Source organism: Tursiops truncatus, chromosome 3, assembly GCF_011762595.2.
Source record: "Tursiops truncatus isolate mTurTru1 chromosome 3, mTurTru1.mat.Y, whole genome shotgun sequence".
NCBI lineage: Eukaryota > Metazoa > Chordata > Mammalia > Artiodactyla > Delphinidae > Tursiops > Tursiops truncatus.
The window spans coordinates 97561353-97578295 of record NC_047036.1 but is presented as its reverse complement, the minus strand read 5'-3'; the positions used below and the strand labels follow the sequence as shown (position 1 = coordinate 97578295).

The window sequence follows — 16943 nt, the reverse complement described above, 5'->3', positions numbered from 1 at the left end:
AACAGCAACTTAGGAAATGTAGGTTCTAATCCTAGGTCTTTCTGATATAATTTCATGGTGTAAAGACATTCATTTCACTCTAAGTTATCTCAATTTTGTTTATTATGAAATTGGGGAAACGATTAATAAATATCCACTCAACAGTGTAGAAAAAATTAAAGAATTTTATGGTATCACAGAAAGAAACAGCCTCAGAGTTAGAAGACCTGGTTTCTGAACACAGTCTTGTCACTTAAAATAGCTATTTTTTCGATCCCTGGTCTGGGAAGATCCCACATGCTGCGGAGCAGCTAAGCCCCTGTGCCACAATTACTGAGACCACGTGCCACAACTACTGAAGCCCGCACGCCTAGAGCCTGTGCTCTGCAGCAAGAGAAGCCACCACAATGAGAAGCCCGCCCACTACAACGATGAGTAGCCCCCACTCATGGCAACTAGAGAAAGCCTGTGTGCAGCAGCGAAGATCCAACGCAGCCAAAAATAAATAAATAAATCTAAAATAGCCATTTTAATTTAGACAAACCATTTCATTTTCAGAGGCTGGCATTTTTCCTTATCTGGCAAATAGAAATAAAAGTAAACATCTTATTTACTTTGTAAGGCTGTAGGGAAAAGCAAAATGAAATAACGTTGGTAAAAAGACTTTATAAATTGTAAAGTGCTATGTAAATGTAAGTTATAATTTCAGAGATAACACCAGGGCTTTGCTATAGTATCATCTGCTTCAGCATGGAATTCAATATAATGCTGCTGTATTTGAACTGTTCAAAGGGGTATGTCAGTGGCAAGGCTAGAGCACATTCATCTTTGCAGAAATTTTGAGCTTAGTATTATAATGAAATTCAAAAGATATTTATTTTAGAATTCTAGTTCTGTTAAGTCATATATATGCTATTTCAATGATTTACATTTGTTTTGAGAAATATCAGATTTTTCCCTGTTCATGTGTTCTCCATTCCTTTCACTACCAGCCCTACTCCTGAACAATAAAATAAAAACAGATATAGAAGCATCAATGGTCACCTTCATGTTCCAGGCCTCTTGAAAATATATAATATAATCAAAGGGATTGGAAAAGATCTATGGAGCTGGCTATAGTAAAAGCGACATATAGTACAGTGATGGCTTGTTTTATTTGCCGTTCCCCAAACCCCTGGTATTTCTAGGGTATAGCTGAATCTTTTTTTTTTTAAATCAAAAGCACATTTAGTAACATGATGAATATAATTAACACTGCTGTATGTTGTATATGAAAGTTGTTGAGAATAAATCCTGAGTTCTCATCACAAGAAAATAATTTTTTCTGTTTCTTTAATTTTATATCTATATGAGATGATGAATGTTCACTAAACTTACTGTGATAATCATTTCATGATGTAAGTGAAATCATTATACCTTAAACTTACACAGTGCTGTAAGTCAATTATATCTCAATAAAACTGGAAGGAAAAGAAGCATATTTAATGGTTCTATCCCTGTCTTCTCCCTCATAGTCCAGATTCTTATATCCAGCTGCATACTTGATATTTCTATATTAATTTCAATGTTGGTACTTGAAACATGGCATGGACAAAACAGCATTCTTGGCACCCTGTTTTGATACCCGTCTCCCCCAAACATGTTCATCACCCCAGTCTTCCCTATCTCAATTGATGACAGCATTATCACTCAGTTACTCCCATCACTAATCCCCCAAAGGTTTGCTGGGCCAGGCAGAGACAGTGTGACACAGAGAGCAATTTGTGTGTGTGTATGTGTGTGTACCACATCTTCTTTATTCATTCATCTGTTGATGGTCACTTAGGTTGCTTGCATATTTTGGCAATTGTAAATAATGCTGCTATGAGCATTGGTGTGCATATATCTTTTTGAATTGATGTTTTCCTTTTATTCGGATATATACCCAGGAGTGAAATTGCTGGATCATATGGTAGTTCTATTTTTAGTTTTTTGAGGAAACTCCAGACTGTTTTTCATGGTAGCTGCCCCAATTTACATTCCCACCAACAGTGTAAAAATGTTCCCTTTTCTTCACACCCTCTCCAGCATTTGTTATTTGTGGTCTTCTGATGATAGCACAGAGAGGAATTTTAATAAGTCGACTTTGCTAGATTCCTCCCTGTCTACTACACCTAGTTCACACTATAGTTATCTACAGTGGTAGTTTCCTTCTTGGAATAGGTCCTCTGCGTTCTTTAGGCAGTTAAGGGAAATGTCAAAATTTCTTCCTGATTCTTTTGGGTTTTCATTGTTTTCAGCTTGGAAATAATCCACATGCCAAAGAGACATCTTGGGGTGGCAAATTTTGTTCCCCTACAGTACCTTTAAGAAAACACATGAAAGGAAGTAAGGACTCGGCTCTATCTAGTACTGCCTTGCTGTCAGGTCTTTCATTAGTAACTTAAAATGTGTGGTCCTCAGTTTTCTTAGCTATAAAATAAATAGATTATACAAGGTCATCTCTGAGGAGCCCAGCGGTTCTAGAATTCCATAATTCCATGATGATGATTTGTGTTTCCATGCTTTTATTTTTTTTTTTTTGCGGTACGCAGACCTCTCACTGTTGTGGCCTCTCCCGTTGCGAAGCACAGGCTCCGGACGCGCAGGCTCAGCGGCCATGGCTCACGGGCCCAGCCGCTCCGCGGCACGTGGGATCTTCTCGGACCGGGGCACGAACCCGTGTCCCCTGCATCGGCAAGCGGACTCTCAACCACTGCGCCACCAGGGAAGCCCCTGTGTTTCCATTTTTTGTTGCAGGAAAGAAAGTGGGGCTGGAGAGGATGGTCACTTCCCAGGTCTCAGGTGAGTCAGCTGCCACATGTGGGTTCTTGGCTTCTCGCAGGAAAGAATTCAAGAGTGAGCCATAGTAAAGTGAAAGGTTTATTCAGGGACATACACACTCCATAGACAGAGTGGGCCATCTTGGAAGGTGAGAGAAGCCATGGGAGAAACACACTCCACAGAGTGTGGGCCATCCTAGAAGGCAAGAGAGGCACCAGGGTACAGGGTTGTCAGTTTCTATAGGGCTGGGTAATTTCATAGGCTAATGAGTGAGAGGATTATTGCAACTATTCTGGGGAAGCGGTGGGGATTTCCAGGAATTGGGCCACCGCCCACTTTACTGCCTTTTATGGTCAGCCTCGGAACTGTCATGGTGCCTGTGGATGTGTCATTTAGCATATGCTAATGTATTAAAATGAGCGTAAAACGAGGCTCAAGGTCTAGTGGAAGTCAGCTTGTCCGCCATCTTAGACCAATTTGATTCTAACCAGTTTATGTCGTATCCTCTGGCTATGTCATTCTTTTAAAGGTTGTGCCCTGCACCCTTCCTTTCTCATTTTCACCTCAGGATGAATTCTAGCACCATTTTGAAGCTCCTTGTTAATGGATGGGCTCACTACATCAAGAATAAGGTGATGAAAGGCACAGGTCTTGAGTTTAAGGTCCTAGCAGGTTGCTATAGGAGCTCACATACAGGGTTGTTGCTTTGAGTAAGGAAGATGAACAAAACCTGTCCCCTCTCTCTGCTCAAGGATTGTGACTCTATATACTGGTTTTGGAACTTCAACTTTGAAAACTAAACGTTATTTAATAATTACTTTTGCAACATTTTCCCTCAAGGATATTTGAGGATGAAGAGCAGAACATAATTGCCAGGTTGCTTTTAAGCAAAGTTCATATTTCCCTCTATACTTCAATTCAAAACACAGAGAGAATTAAAAGGAGAACTAGGGTTGGGGCATATGCCTTTTAGTTATTGGCTCAAATGAGGTATTGCCAACAGATGACTTGTTAGATCAAGATGCCCTGCAGCTCAAAGCTATCAGGAGGTGTTTTTCCTCAAGGAATTTCAAGGTTGAGATTTTTTTTATCCCCTTAGAGAGACTGTTTAACATACAGGATGTCATTTCAGGGTGTCCCTGAAAGCAGAAAATAAATTTCTCATATGGAAGGTGCATTCCCTGCATCTGGAGGTAGAAGGACACGCTTATCACCAGAGATAGGGAATTTAGGGTGGAGAAGCCTATATAAACAAACATTGTTACTACTTTAATTTACTACCCCAAGGACAAAATGTTTAGGTTCTTCACTAATTAAGCACCCAAAGCCCAAGTTTCTTTGTCCTCTTAATTCCTCACAAATTTATTGTTTCTTCATCTCAAAAGTATAAAAGCTGTATGCTTTGGTCACTACCTAGATCCTGTTTCAATGAGACCTCCATAAGCATTAATTAAAATTGTTTGTTTTTCTCCTGTTAACCTATCTTGTGTCAATTTTATTATTAGTCCAGTCACAAGAACTCAAGAGGGGTAGAGAAAATTTCTCCCTCCTCAACAGTGGTAACAAATTATTGTTGTGGTGAAAATGTCCCCTTAAATAGGATTGTAGTATATTAAAAAATATATATATATCTGCCAACAAAAGCATAGACTGACAATTTTAAAAGATAGAGGAGAGAAATTATGATTATGTTATGTTCTTTTCCTATGAGAAAAATCACCACTTTAGGTAAGATGCAATGATTCTCAACTTTGGTGCTCATCTGAACTACCTAGGGAGTGACCGATTCTGCTTCATTAGGCTGGAGGTAGAACTTTGGGCTTTATCAAGTAATTATGAATGTTCTAAAGAGGGTTCTAAGCATCCCTGTCTGGGAGGAAGAGATTTTCCTCTACCCTCCAGGTTCTTCAGGCTGGTCTAAGATTGACACGAGCACATCAACAGGAGAAAAATCGAACGAGGGCTTCCCTTGTGGCGCAGTGGTTGAGAGTCCGCCTGCCGATGCAGAGGACACGGGTTCGTGTCCCGGTTTGGGAGAATCCCACATGCCGCGGAGCGGCTGGGCCCGTGAGCCATGGCCGCTGAGCCTGCGCGTCCGGAGCCCGTGCTCCGCGGCGAGAGAGGCCACAGCAGTGAGAGGCCTGCGTACCGCAAAAAAAAAAAAAAAAAAAAAAAAATCGAACGAAAGTTTAATAACACGTATACATGAGAGAGACTCAGGAAAACTGAGTAACTTGCCAAAATGGCTGAAACCCTCACCTTAAGTACCATTTTCAGCTGAACATAACGGAGCGTGTTGGAGGTGGCGGTTTGGGGTTTCTAAGGGGAGAAGGAAATTGACTTCTAGGTAGAAAAGCAAATGTTTGGCAGACAAATGTTTGCCGGGCCATGCAGAGTCAATGGGACACAGAGAAATTCTAGCAAACAGACTTTCCTGTCTCCTAGTTATCTGTAACTGGAACAGGTCATCTACCTACATTCTTTTTTTTTTTTTTTTTTGCGGTACGCGGGCTTCTCGCTGTTGTGGCCTCTCCCGTTGCAGAGCACAGGCTCCGAACGCGCAGGCTCAGCGGCCATGGCTCACGGGCCCAGCCGCTCCGCGGCATGTGGGATCTTCCCAGACCGGGGCACGAACACGTGTCCCCTGCATTGGCAGGCGGACTCTCAACCACTGCGCCACCAGGGAAGCCCTACCTACATTCTTTTAGGCAGTTAGGGGGAAAATCAAAGTTTCTTCCTGAGTCTTGGGCCTTGATCATTTTTTCAGCTTGAAATCATCTGCATGCTAAAGAGACATTTTAGGGTGGAGAATTCTGTTCCCTGACACCGCAAAGATTGAGAACAACAAGGTCAGGGGAAAACTCACTAGGTTAGAAGTCAGGAGTTTTAAACTTTCTACCTGGCCATTTCCCTTCTTTGGGCCTCAGCTTCCTCATCTGTAAAAAGCTGGATCTTAGGATCAGTGGTTTTCAACTCAAGCTGCAAGAAGAATACTGATGCCTGGGGTTCCCTCTTTCTTTCCAGGCTCTGATTTAATTGGCTTTGGGTGGGGCTCTTCCTCTGATTCCCATGTAAGACAGGCTGGAAAAGCACCGTGTTAGATGATCTTCACATTCCCTTCCTGCTCTAAAACTCAGTTGTTTCTAATAATTGAGGTAATTCTTGGCCATAAAAATAGTTAAGTTAAAAAATTTGCCAGTCATCTGAATTGGATTTATAAATTTTAATTATTTAACTCTATGCAGGGATATTTAATTCAAAATGTAAAAATGAGTGTCTCCAAAACTAATTGGTAAAACAAACAAATCTAAGCAAACAAGATGCTTTAAAAAAAAAAATCCTGTGAGCAGAGGATCCAAGTTGTATGTGTAGATAAGGGATAATAAATTTCCAAGTTAAGTAAACCTAGAATTTTTAGAAAATATGAAAGCATAACTGCACAGTCAGGAAATATAAAAATTAGAGTAGATCCTTGAGGAAAACCAAAGGGTCCAGTGACTTGGGGGTGAGGGAAACGCAATCACCTCCCTATCATCAACTGGGTCACTTAAGAACAATTTATGTCAAAATAATCATGACACATGTACTTAGGGAACTTGCATTAAATAAAAGAATCACTAGACTCACTACTAATTCACATAAAAAAGACCCAAAAATACAGTCTTAAGGAAAGGTAGCCTAAGGAAAACAAGGAATGGAATTAATAGAAACCATCTTCCACTTTATATTACTTGCCATTAATCATACCATTTAATATTCTGATATCTAGTTGTTAATGTTCTGAATTCTTCTTTCTAAAAATGTGGTTTACATGGTCATTGTGCAGAACATTTGTAAGATAGAGGGAAATCACACTCACACAGAGACTTCTAATCCCAGTACCTTGGTGTAAGTATCAGTAATACTTCGGGTATATGTTTTTCCTTTTTCTTTTTCACGTGAAGTTTGTATGAATTGCATCCATAGATTTAGATGTGCAGATATGGAAGGTAAGATTTTGGCCCTCAAGTTCTGCACTCCCTGGTGTTATGCCTGAGACTATGTTACTTTACAGAGCAAAAGGGAATTAAGGTTGCAGATAGAATTAAGCAGTTAATCAGTTGACTTTAAAATAGGGAGATTATCCTGGATTATCTAGGTGGAAAAGGAAGTGGAAAAGGAAGGCAGAGAGTGAGTCAGAGAGATGTGACTACGGAAGAAGAGGCAGGAGAGAGTCAAACCACGAAAGGGACTCAAAACCTGCCATTACTGGCTTTGAAGATAGAGGAAGGGGATGAGTTCAGAACATGCTTCCCCAAATATATGCCTCTCTGGCATATTGACTCCTTTGAGTTAAAGCCATGTGAAAAACTGCAGATAGAAGAAAACCACTCTGACTTTACTTTTTTTCCCCTAAAAGCAGGAAGTGAAATTCCTATGTGAAAGATATTGTTAGACCTGCGCGGTCTCCTAGGAGTTTCGACTCGCCCAGGAAACAACAAGAGTCGGAAGTCGATGCAAAACGCAAGAGGTTTATTGAAGGCCGGTGCACCGGGGTTCCTTGGTCCTCACGCAGGAGGTCGAAGAAGGAACCCTTTCGGGCGCGAATATGTCAGTTTTATAGGTTCCCACTTCCCCGTATGTAAATTATAGATTTGGTTGTGTTCTCCTGCTGATTGGTCCCGGCTTAGGCTCGGACCAGAGAGGGAACTTGTCCCCAGCTGCCTGATTGGTCTTTGACAGACACCTTTTTTACATTTTGTTATCTCCCTCCTTCTCGGAAGGGGGCCGGACATCCTGGAAATTCACCCATTGTCTAAGAAGCCCCTATTGTCTGGAGAGTTCTTAATCATTAGCTGGAACAATGTCCCTCGAGTCCCACAATATCCTCCCTATACCAGAAGGAAGGTACATTCTAATCATCAAGGACAGGAAGTTAAGATCAAGAGAATGCTATCATCCAAACAGACTTTGTTAAAATAATTCCTATCTTCCTTTAGCTTGCCCACATTGTTGAGTCACTTTTCCACAACTGCCTCTTCGTTCAACCTAATATAAAAACAAGTTGGTGTCATAATATCTTTGGATCTTATTCCTTATGAAGGGTCTCGTGTGACAAAAAGCTTGCATTAAAAAAATTTGTTTTCTTTTCTCCTTTTGATCTGTCTTATGTCGATTTAATTCTCAGGCCCAGCCAAAAAGAACCAGTTGGGGAGGGGGATATTTCCCCCTCTACCCCTCTTGAATTTTTGTGGCTGGACTAATAATATAATTGACACAGACAGATTAACAGAGAAAAAGAAACAATTTTAATTCATGTGCATGGAGGTCTCAGAGAAATGAGACATGGGAAGTGGCCAAAGCAGGCATTTTTTATACTTGCTAGGTGACTTTGTGAGGAATTGGCAGGACAATGAAGTGTAGGTTTTGAATGCCCTATTAGTGAAGAATCTAAACAGAGTTTTGGCTTGAGGTAGTAAATTAAAGAAGTAACAATGTTTGTTTACACAGGCTTCTAGGCTGGAATTCCTTATCTTTGACAACAAGGGTGTCCTTCTACCTCCAGATGCAGGGGTGCACCTTTCACATGAAACACTGACTTCCTGCCTTCAGGGAGACAGGAAGGTCAGAGTGTCCCTCTTGTGTTGGCTGTTTCTTAAGTAATTTTAATTCAAAATAATCAATATGCCCTTGAGGCACACTTTGCATAACCTACTCTGGGCTCCAACAGTTCCCTCCTCTGAAACTTCCTGGAAGTTTCACATAGTCAAATCTGAGCTGGTGACAGTGGAGAGAGAGAACAGGTTAGCAGAGTCCTCCATTTCATTGAACCAGTTTCTTAGTTCTGAGAACAGGTCATTTAAACAGTTATCTCATTTCAGTAATGCATCTGGGCTCCCAAAGCCAGATCTATGGTGCAAGGAATTGGGTATTTAATAAGAGGCACTTCTATGGAAACAAAAGAAAAACATAGGTTAAGAATTGGAGCAGATTATAAACCAGTTTTTTAGCCCAGGGGCAGTCAGTCAAGAGAATTTCTAGATATCAGTGTCCAAGCATCTTTTGCAGTTTGAAACGTCTCTGATGATGTCATTGGGTGTTCAGGTAAACTTTCTGAGTGACATACAGTAACAGGCACAAGGATTATTTAAATATAAGCTGTTGTGGCAACTTCTCTGAAGTTTATATCAAGTCGTTTAGCTTCAGTTTGCAGGGCTTCAGGAAAAGTTTTAGGTCTCAGTGATTCCAAGTCAAATGGATGGGAAGAAATTGGAAAAGTTAGTTTAGAGAGTTGTAGCCAGATATTGGAGAAAACTAAAAAAAAATTCAGTCTAGTTTTTAGGTAAATTACAAAACCTCAAGGAAAGTTAATAGCAAAAAAATCTAATATCTACAAGTATGTATTATAATGTAATTGAAACGTAACTATTCTCTGTAAAATCTCATCCTAATTGTTAACAAAGATAGCCGAATTAAGACTAATTTGTTTGCAAAGTAAGTCTAGATTTAATAAACTTGACCTGATTATTTGTATAAGTCTATCAAGAGTAGTGACTAACCATATAGGATCCTTTAAATCTGTATTGCTTGAACTTTTATAAGGAATCTCTGGTTTGAACTTTTTGTTTTTGTTTGTTTGTTTTTGCGGAACGCGGGCCTCTCACTGTTGTGGCCTCTCCTGTTGTGGAGCACAGGCTCCGGACGCGCAGGCTCAGCGGCCATGGCTCACGGGCTCTATTACTGTTAGTGATAAATCTACTTTGTTTTTTATTTAAACTTTCATAGCTCTAGAATCAAGATAATTATGATTGCAAAACTTAGCTCATATGACTGGTAAAAACTTAATATTTTTGTTTAAAACGATGAATGTTGGTAGAAGTAACAAAGTATTAAATGAAAACAATCAGCACCGATATAGGGCAAGAAGTAGTGCCACTTTCATTCTGACGTAAAGTTCATTCTGGCTTTTAAAAAACTGCGGGCTATATTGCTGTTTTCCAGAGCTGTAAAAAGTTGGGCAAGGTAGTTATCTTTCTGTGGCTTACTTTTCCCCTCATACATGAAATCTCAGCTCTCTTACTTTGATCTTAGTGGCCTCGGACAATTTAAAAACCGCATTTCAACAAATGTTTAGTGTCTAGCGTAAAACAGTATTCTTGATGACGAGTAGAAATACCAAGTACAAGACACAGGACACAGGTCCCTGCCTTCTAGAGCAAGAAAGCCGCTGAAACAGACCAGCCGTGAATTCAACTTTTAATCGGTACAACCTCTCCTTTGTAGGCCTGAAACAAGTACACAAGCTGATCAAGTACATCAGATGCTGAGACTGCTGTGTGCACTCACCCAGCTAATTCTTTTTTAAAATTTTTAATTAAAAAAATTTTACATTAATTAACTAATTAATTTTTGGCTGCATTGCGTCTTTGTTACTGCGCGCGGTCACGGAGCTAATTCTTAAACTGCCATCCTAAGGGGGAAAACGCAGAATTCCATTATATTTTCACTTTTAAAGTGGTGAAAACAAGGAAAGTACATTCAAGTTTGCCACCTGAGGTGTTTTCAGAGGAGATTCCTTTACTTCTCCCCGAGACGCCTTCCTAAGCTCGCCTGCTCCCCAGGACGATCCACACTTCCCTTCCGGGTTCTAGGTGAACTAGCCCACAGGGCACAGACCAATGGGTTCATTCCTTGTCCGCTGCGGGGCGGGGTCTCCAGCCTGGGCTTCGGAGACCCGCCCCCCGTACGTGGCGTGCGTGCGTGGCGCCGGGCGGCGGAGGCTGGTTTCTCCAGCTTGTGGCGCCTCCTGGCGGCAGCGGGGCTTCAATGTGACGGTCGGACCTGAGCGCCTGCCATGGAGCTGCAGAAAGAGGCGCGAACACCCAGGGACCCCGTCGCGCGGCTACCCGGGGCCTCTAGGTCTCAGAAACCGGACGAGGAGGAGCGGCGGGAGGGCGGCTCAGCCCCGGCGGCGACTGCCTTGGACGCGGAGGCGGACGGGGCTAGTGCGGACGGCCTGTGGGAACTGCCAGTGGAGCCGGCTGAGCGGAGGCCCGAGTGCAGCCGCTGCAGGTGACCGCCGGGCGGGGGCGGGGACTGAGGCCGGCGGCCGACTTGGAGGGGGATGTGTATCGCGGTGGCTGCCGCGCCCTCTGCCGGGGAGGCGGCAGCTGCGGTTCCAGGCCGGGGGAGCGCTAGTTCTGGCCTCTCCGCGCTTGGGGCGGCAGGGTCCACTGGTTGACCTTGGAATCACTGTGAAATACCTGTCACAGCTCTTTCGTAAGAAGCCATTTCTCCAGGTTCAGGATTATTTAGCCTTACTTCTTCCTGCAAGACACTGAGCGGGTCATGGGATGAGCAGACAGAAGTTCCGCTGTCAAGAAGCTTGAGTGTCTGGTAGGGGAAGTAAGGCGTAATGACAGTAATATTTGTAAAAACACGTTTATGCTTATGTGACATAGTCATCTCACAGTAAAAAAAAAGAAAAAATGGATCAGAGGAGACAATCAAGGTGGCTATTCCAGTAGTTGACATTGTATTCAGAATTATGAATTCACTTAGAAATATTTATTGAGCACCTACTGTGTGGCAGGCACTGTTCTAGGTTCCTAGAAACCTAGGCATGGATAAAACATACGTTATCTCTGCGCTCACTGGGTCACTTATAGTCTAATGGGGAGACAATTTATTAAACTAGCAACACCAACAATTAACATTATTTGACCGTTTGAATTATGCTGGTGTACTTTCAGGATTGTGAGGATTGCTTTCCCTGCTTGTTTGAATCTCATGCTATACAGATATACTATTATATTTACCTCCTGGGTGTTCAGGATCATTTCTCTTGGTTACTACCTCTCTGTTGTCCTTCACACTTTTAACAATTAGGTAGTGTCTCTACTTCCTCACCTGGGAATCACTCTGTAATTTGTCCTCAGATCCTAGGTGCTCTGAAATGGCTCTCACTAAAGTCACCATTAACCTTAATGAGGTGAAATCTAATGGATCCTTTTCTGTTCACTTTTTACTGGACCTCTTGGCAGAATTCTGCAGTTGAAATACTCACTCCTTGAAACACTGTCTCTTTGGTTTCGCTTTGATTTATCTGACTTCTGTATCGTAGTCTTCTTTGCCTGTTCTATTAAAACTCTAAATGTTGGGCTACCTCAAGGTCTTGGTTCTAGGTTCTCTTCTAACCCCATACACTTCTCACAGGTGATCTTACCAGTTTTCATGGCTAAGTTATCACCTCTACTCCAGTATCTCTAGCTCAGACCTTTCTCCTGAGCACCAGATGTACGCATTCATTTAATCATTGAGTACTGAGTGCTTTGCTAATTACTGGTAATACGGTGGAGTCTTTGTCCACATAGAGTGTTCAGTTTGTTATTGGATACAGATGATAAACCAGTAAACAAGCAACTAAATATGTAACTACAGATTGGAAAAAAAAGAACAGCAATGAAAGAAGTGGGATTTCGCCATAGAAAATAGCAGGATGGTGTCAGGAAAGATTTGTGAAGAGATAGCCTTTATATTGAGACTTGAAAGATAAGAAGGATTCAGCCAAGAGAGAAGTGTTCCAAGAAGGGGAACAGAAGAACCGGCTGGTTGATTGTCTTTAGCATTTGCATACTTGGAGTCTCTTACCGGGGCCATTTTGACCTTTTCCCAGAGCTGAATTCTAAGACCTCAGAGGAAGGATCTTGAGTGTAAGGATCTTCTTATATTTTCTGAATGTACTATGTGCAGTAGATACTCAGTAGACCTTTGACGAGGGTGAATAATTTGTGTCTAAAAGAGACTGTGTGTTGGAACAGACGGGGTGTGTGAATACAATTTATTTAAATAAGTTGTTTAAAGTTGTTAGGAGATAGCACTTAAGAATGCTTCGGGGCTTCCCTGGTGGCGCAGTGGTTGAGAATCTGCCTGCCAATGCAGGGGACACCGGTTCGAGCCCCAGTCCAGGAAGATCCCACATGCTGCGGAGCAACTAAGCCGTGCCCGACAACTACTGAGCCTGCGCTCTAGTGCCCGCGAGCCACAGCTACTGAAGCCCATGCGCCTAGAGCCCGTGCTCCGCAACAAGAGAAGCCACCTCAATGAGAAGCCCGTGCACTGCAACGAAGAGTAGCCCCCGCTCGCGCAACTAGAGAAAGCCTGCGCGCAGCAACGAAGACTCAACACAGCCCCCCAAGGAAAAAAAAATGCTTCGAAGGGCTCTCACTAGGAGGTGGAAAGAAAAGTATTTCAAATACAAATCCAGAGCTAAATTATGCTAGCTTTATCATGTATTTAGCTTTATTAGTATTTAGCTTTATCATGTAGTTTTTAGTCTACTCAGAACTGCTAGTTATAATAGTTTAAAAATTAGTCTTCTATGGCTAGCAAAGATTTATAATTTTTCTTATCTCCTCCTCTCTGCCCCACTAATAGACTTTATTTTTTAGAGCACTTTTATTTTATTTTTTTTAAAATTTATTTATTTTATTTACTTATTTTTGGCTGCATTGGGTCTTTGTTGCTGTGCCCTACTTTCTCTAGTTGTGGTGTGCAGGCTTCTCATTGTGGTGTCTTCTCTTGTTGCGGAGCATGGGCTCTAGGCGCGCGGGTTTCAGTAGTTGTGGCTCGTGGGGTCTAGAGCGCAGGCTCAGTACTTGTGTTGCACGGGCTTAGTTGCTCCGCAGCATGTGGGATCTTCCCGGACCGGGGCTCGAACCCGTGTCCCCTGCATTGGCAGGCAGATTCTGAACCACTGCGCCACGAGGGAAGCCCTAGAGCACTTTTAGATTGACAGCAAAATTGAGAGGAAGGTACAGAGATTTCCCATATACTCTCTGCCCCTACACATACATAGCTTCCCAGTTATCAACATCCCCTACCAGAGTGGTACATTTGTTACAATTGATGGACTCCATTGACACATTATTATCACTTAAAGTCCATGGTTTACATTAGGGTTCACCCTTGGTGTTGTACATATTTTGAGTTTGGACAAATTTGTAATAACATATATCTACTATTATAGTATTGATAGCATACAGAGTGTTTTCACTGCCCTAAAAGTCCTCTTGGCTCTGCCTTTTCATCCCTCTCTACCCTCTAACCTGATCTACTGTTTAAAAAGTAAAAATGACTTGCTGGATTTTAGCTTGTTTTCAGTTTCATTTAGTTAATCCTTTAGCATTATAATTCATTCTGACATTTCTGCACTTTGTTTTTTCTAGTGAAATTTTCTACCTTTTAAAGACTCTTTCCCTTGGCATGCTGTGCATTTTGTTTGTTTTAATTGGTTAGAGTGCAGTTCTAGAATTATGGAGAATATTTAGGTGTTATCAATATAATATTTATAGCTCTTTATATTTTATTTTATTAGGCGGTTAGGGTTTTAATTAGTTCCCTGAGTGAACTTTTTATTTTATGCTTATAATAGTTTTTAAAATTAAAATGCATTCTTAGATTTGAGTGATCAGTAAGTCACAATTATTTGGCCATTTATTTAAAACACTATTCATTTCTCTAAACACATTACTATAATTGTCACAGCCTAAGGAGTTCTAGAGATTGGTTTTGTTCAGGAAGTGCAAACTAAATTTAACTTCTCAGCAGAATCTTGCTCGTTAGAAATACAACATATCTTAAACATTAACGAAATATTCTTTAAAAGATCCCAAACTAATTTGTTATTGCAAGATACAGATTTTATAAAAAGTGTGTCCCTGTTAGAAGGAACAGCATGTACAGGAGTACATTGTATAGAGTACAGTGTATTTGGAGAGCTTGGCAGAAAGGAAGAGACGAGGCTGCAGAGATCAATGGTGGTTGCACTGGGAAGGGCCAAATAAACTGTGTTAGGGAGTTTGAGCCTAAAACACTAGAACCCAACAAAACAGCCACTGAAGTATTTTTATATTTGAATGGAGGTTACAACTTGACTTCTATAGGTGGCTTTTATCACAATTTGTACTCTGTTTTATATATTAAGAAAAATGCAAACTGAATGGTGATACAATGGTAAAAGGCTTGACTGGGAAGAGTTAGGGCCTTATTCCAGTAAAATGCCAGACATCTTAATTATTTTTTTATATCTTCTGTTTATATTCCTGCCTGAGGACAAGAGTTAGAAACCACTTGAAATTCATTGATCATAAGAATAATGGAATAATGTCTAAATACAGAGTATTTTTTAATTTGTCTGAGGGAGGAAGACAGCAGGGAGAACATGTACACAAACTGACACAGATAGGCCCTGAGACAGAAATTTTTCTCTCTCCAGTGCTTTCTTCTTACAAAAGTACAAAGTTGTAAGGATTATAATAAGCCACATCAATATATTTAGCACCCGTTTATTAAGCACTGGTCATCTGCAGGTTATTCACCAAGCCTAGGTGCTTTATGTATAATATTTTATTTATTTCTCATAACAGCATTCTAGTATTGATGATATCATTAGCTTTTAAATGATAAGAAGGTAGAGGTAACAATCAAGTAGCAGAGTTGGGTCTCCAGCTCCAGTCCACTTGGCTTCCAAGCTCTTGCAAATGCTTGGCTTTGCTCTACGCTCCACGCTTGCTGAAGAAGCCTTATGATTTTGTTTGCCGAGTGGATGTAGTCACTAGTTGAAGTGCAGCCACTAAGGCTGCAGGAGTAGCTCTGATTTTCATACTTTTTAAGCTGAAGTATGTTTACTTCAAGCTTAGTAACAGGATTCCTGAACTTTGGTATTCTTTAGCTCCTTTTTTTAAAAATAAAAATTAAGATATATTTGTTGTATAATTTGTATAAGTTTAAGGTGTACATCCTGTTGATTTGATACATTTATGTATTGCAGTATGGTTATCATTGGTAGTGGTTAGCTGTTGTCACCTAATTATCATTTCTTTTTTTGTGCTGAGAAGACTTAAGATGTAGCCTCTTAGCAACTTTGAAGTATATTAGACAGTATTGTTGACTATATCATAATGCTGTGCATTACATCTCCAGCATTTGTTCCCCTTCTAGTTCCAACTTTGTACCCTTTAACAACGTCTAGCTTCTTTATTCCATGTCTTAACCTTTTCCGTATTCTTTAGGCTTGGTTATTCTGGAGAAGAAGGTGCTGGGGATAAAATAATGAGAGAGCGAAGCAGGGAAGGTTGCAGGTGTTTAAGAAGAATACAGGAGCCACAAACTGGCAGCCCCACAGATGTTTTGTTTAAAACTATATTTTTACCAGTTTTAAATTACCAGTTGCTAATAGTTAAAAATGAAGGTGTTTTATATCAAAATCCAGATTTCTGTTTTCTGTGAGAATGGGAAGATCTAGCAGCTTGGGGGCCAACTGCCTGAGCAAAATAGTTGGCTGAGCAGAGTATTGGTTGTGCCTTTAGATTGGGTGTGATCTGTCCAGGTCATCATTGCTCCCAGTCATTCCTGCTTAATTCAACTATGATTAACTGCCTGCCTCTCATAGGCATTTGCTTTTTGATCTGGGTCTCATGTACGTCATTGTGGGCTGGTCAGCCTGACCAGGAGGGTAAATCAGTCTGCAGGTTTTATAGGTAGAAGTGAAAAATGGTAACTCCCAAAGCAATTAGTTTACAATAATTAAGATTGTTGAACTGGTATCAACACTTAGAATTAGAAAACCAACTGTTTTGGTAAATTTAAAATAAACTAGATTATTGATGGTAATTTTTAGGGTAAAAATTTTGATAGCATGCAAATTTAATTCTTTGTGCATTAACTAAGTTAATTTGTTCTTTCTTGTTAATACAGAAAATATGTTTATTCTTTGAACTAGTTCGTTCCTAAGATATGTGGGAAGCTAACTGATTTACAAATTACTGTGCAAGCTAATCATATGTTCAAAGTTGAGCAAAGATGATATATCTCAAGAGGGAATTTTTTTCTTAATTAAGTCTCCAAAGAGGAGTGACCAATTTTAAGAAACCACTTTAGAGCTTTCTAAATGTTTGATTTATTTTCCCCAAGAAAAATAAGAACATTATTATTACCCTCTGATAGATAGAAGTTTTCTTCAAAGAATATCAAAGGACATTAATTTTTTAAGTATGTTTACATTTGCCCCAAATTAATAATTTATAACTCTGTTAATGCTTATGTAGTGAGAGAATATATTCCTTAATAGTCTAGTCTAAAATTTGTCTTTTTCATTTATTTTTAAAATATGTAATATATTT

The 16943-nt window shown here is 40.5% G+C and overlaps 1 protein-coding gene and 1 long non-coding RNA gene across 3 annotated transcripts in view; both read left to right on the top strand.

Moving 5' to 3' along the window:
• The window catches only part of LOC109550804 (uncharacterized), a 61661-nt gene extending 51500 nt beyond the window's left edge, over nt 1-10161 (top strand). Inside the window, exons 4-5 of the long non-coding RNA XR_012330826.1 lie at nt 2553-2802; nt 10045-10161. This is a non-coding gene — a long non-coding RNA (uncharacterized lncRNA). The remainder of the gene's footprint in view (nt 1-2552; nt 2803-10044) is intronic.
• Nucleotides 10162-10546: 385 nt separating this feature from the next.
• Nucleotides 10547-16943, top strand: part of DTWD2 (DTW domain containing 2) — a 102490-nt gene continuing 96093 nt past the window's right edge. The window contains exon 1 of one of the 2 annotated variants that reach the window (XR_004525853.2): nt 10547-10833. Coding sequence is in view for 1 of the 2 variants with exons in the window: in XM_019940873.3 (XP_019796432.1) it covers nt 10616-10833 (218 nt within the window). In the remaining variant the exon portion in view is untranslated. The remainder of the gene's footprint in view (nt 10834-16943) is intronic. The other variant, XM_019940873.3, reaches the window with a different exon arrangement.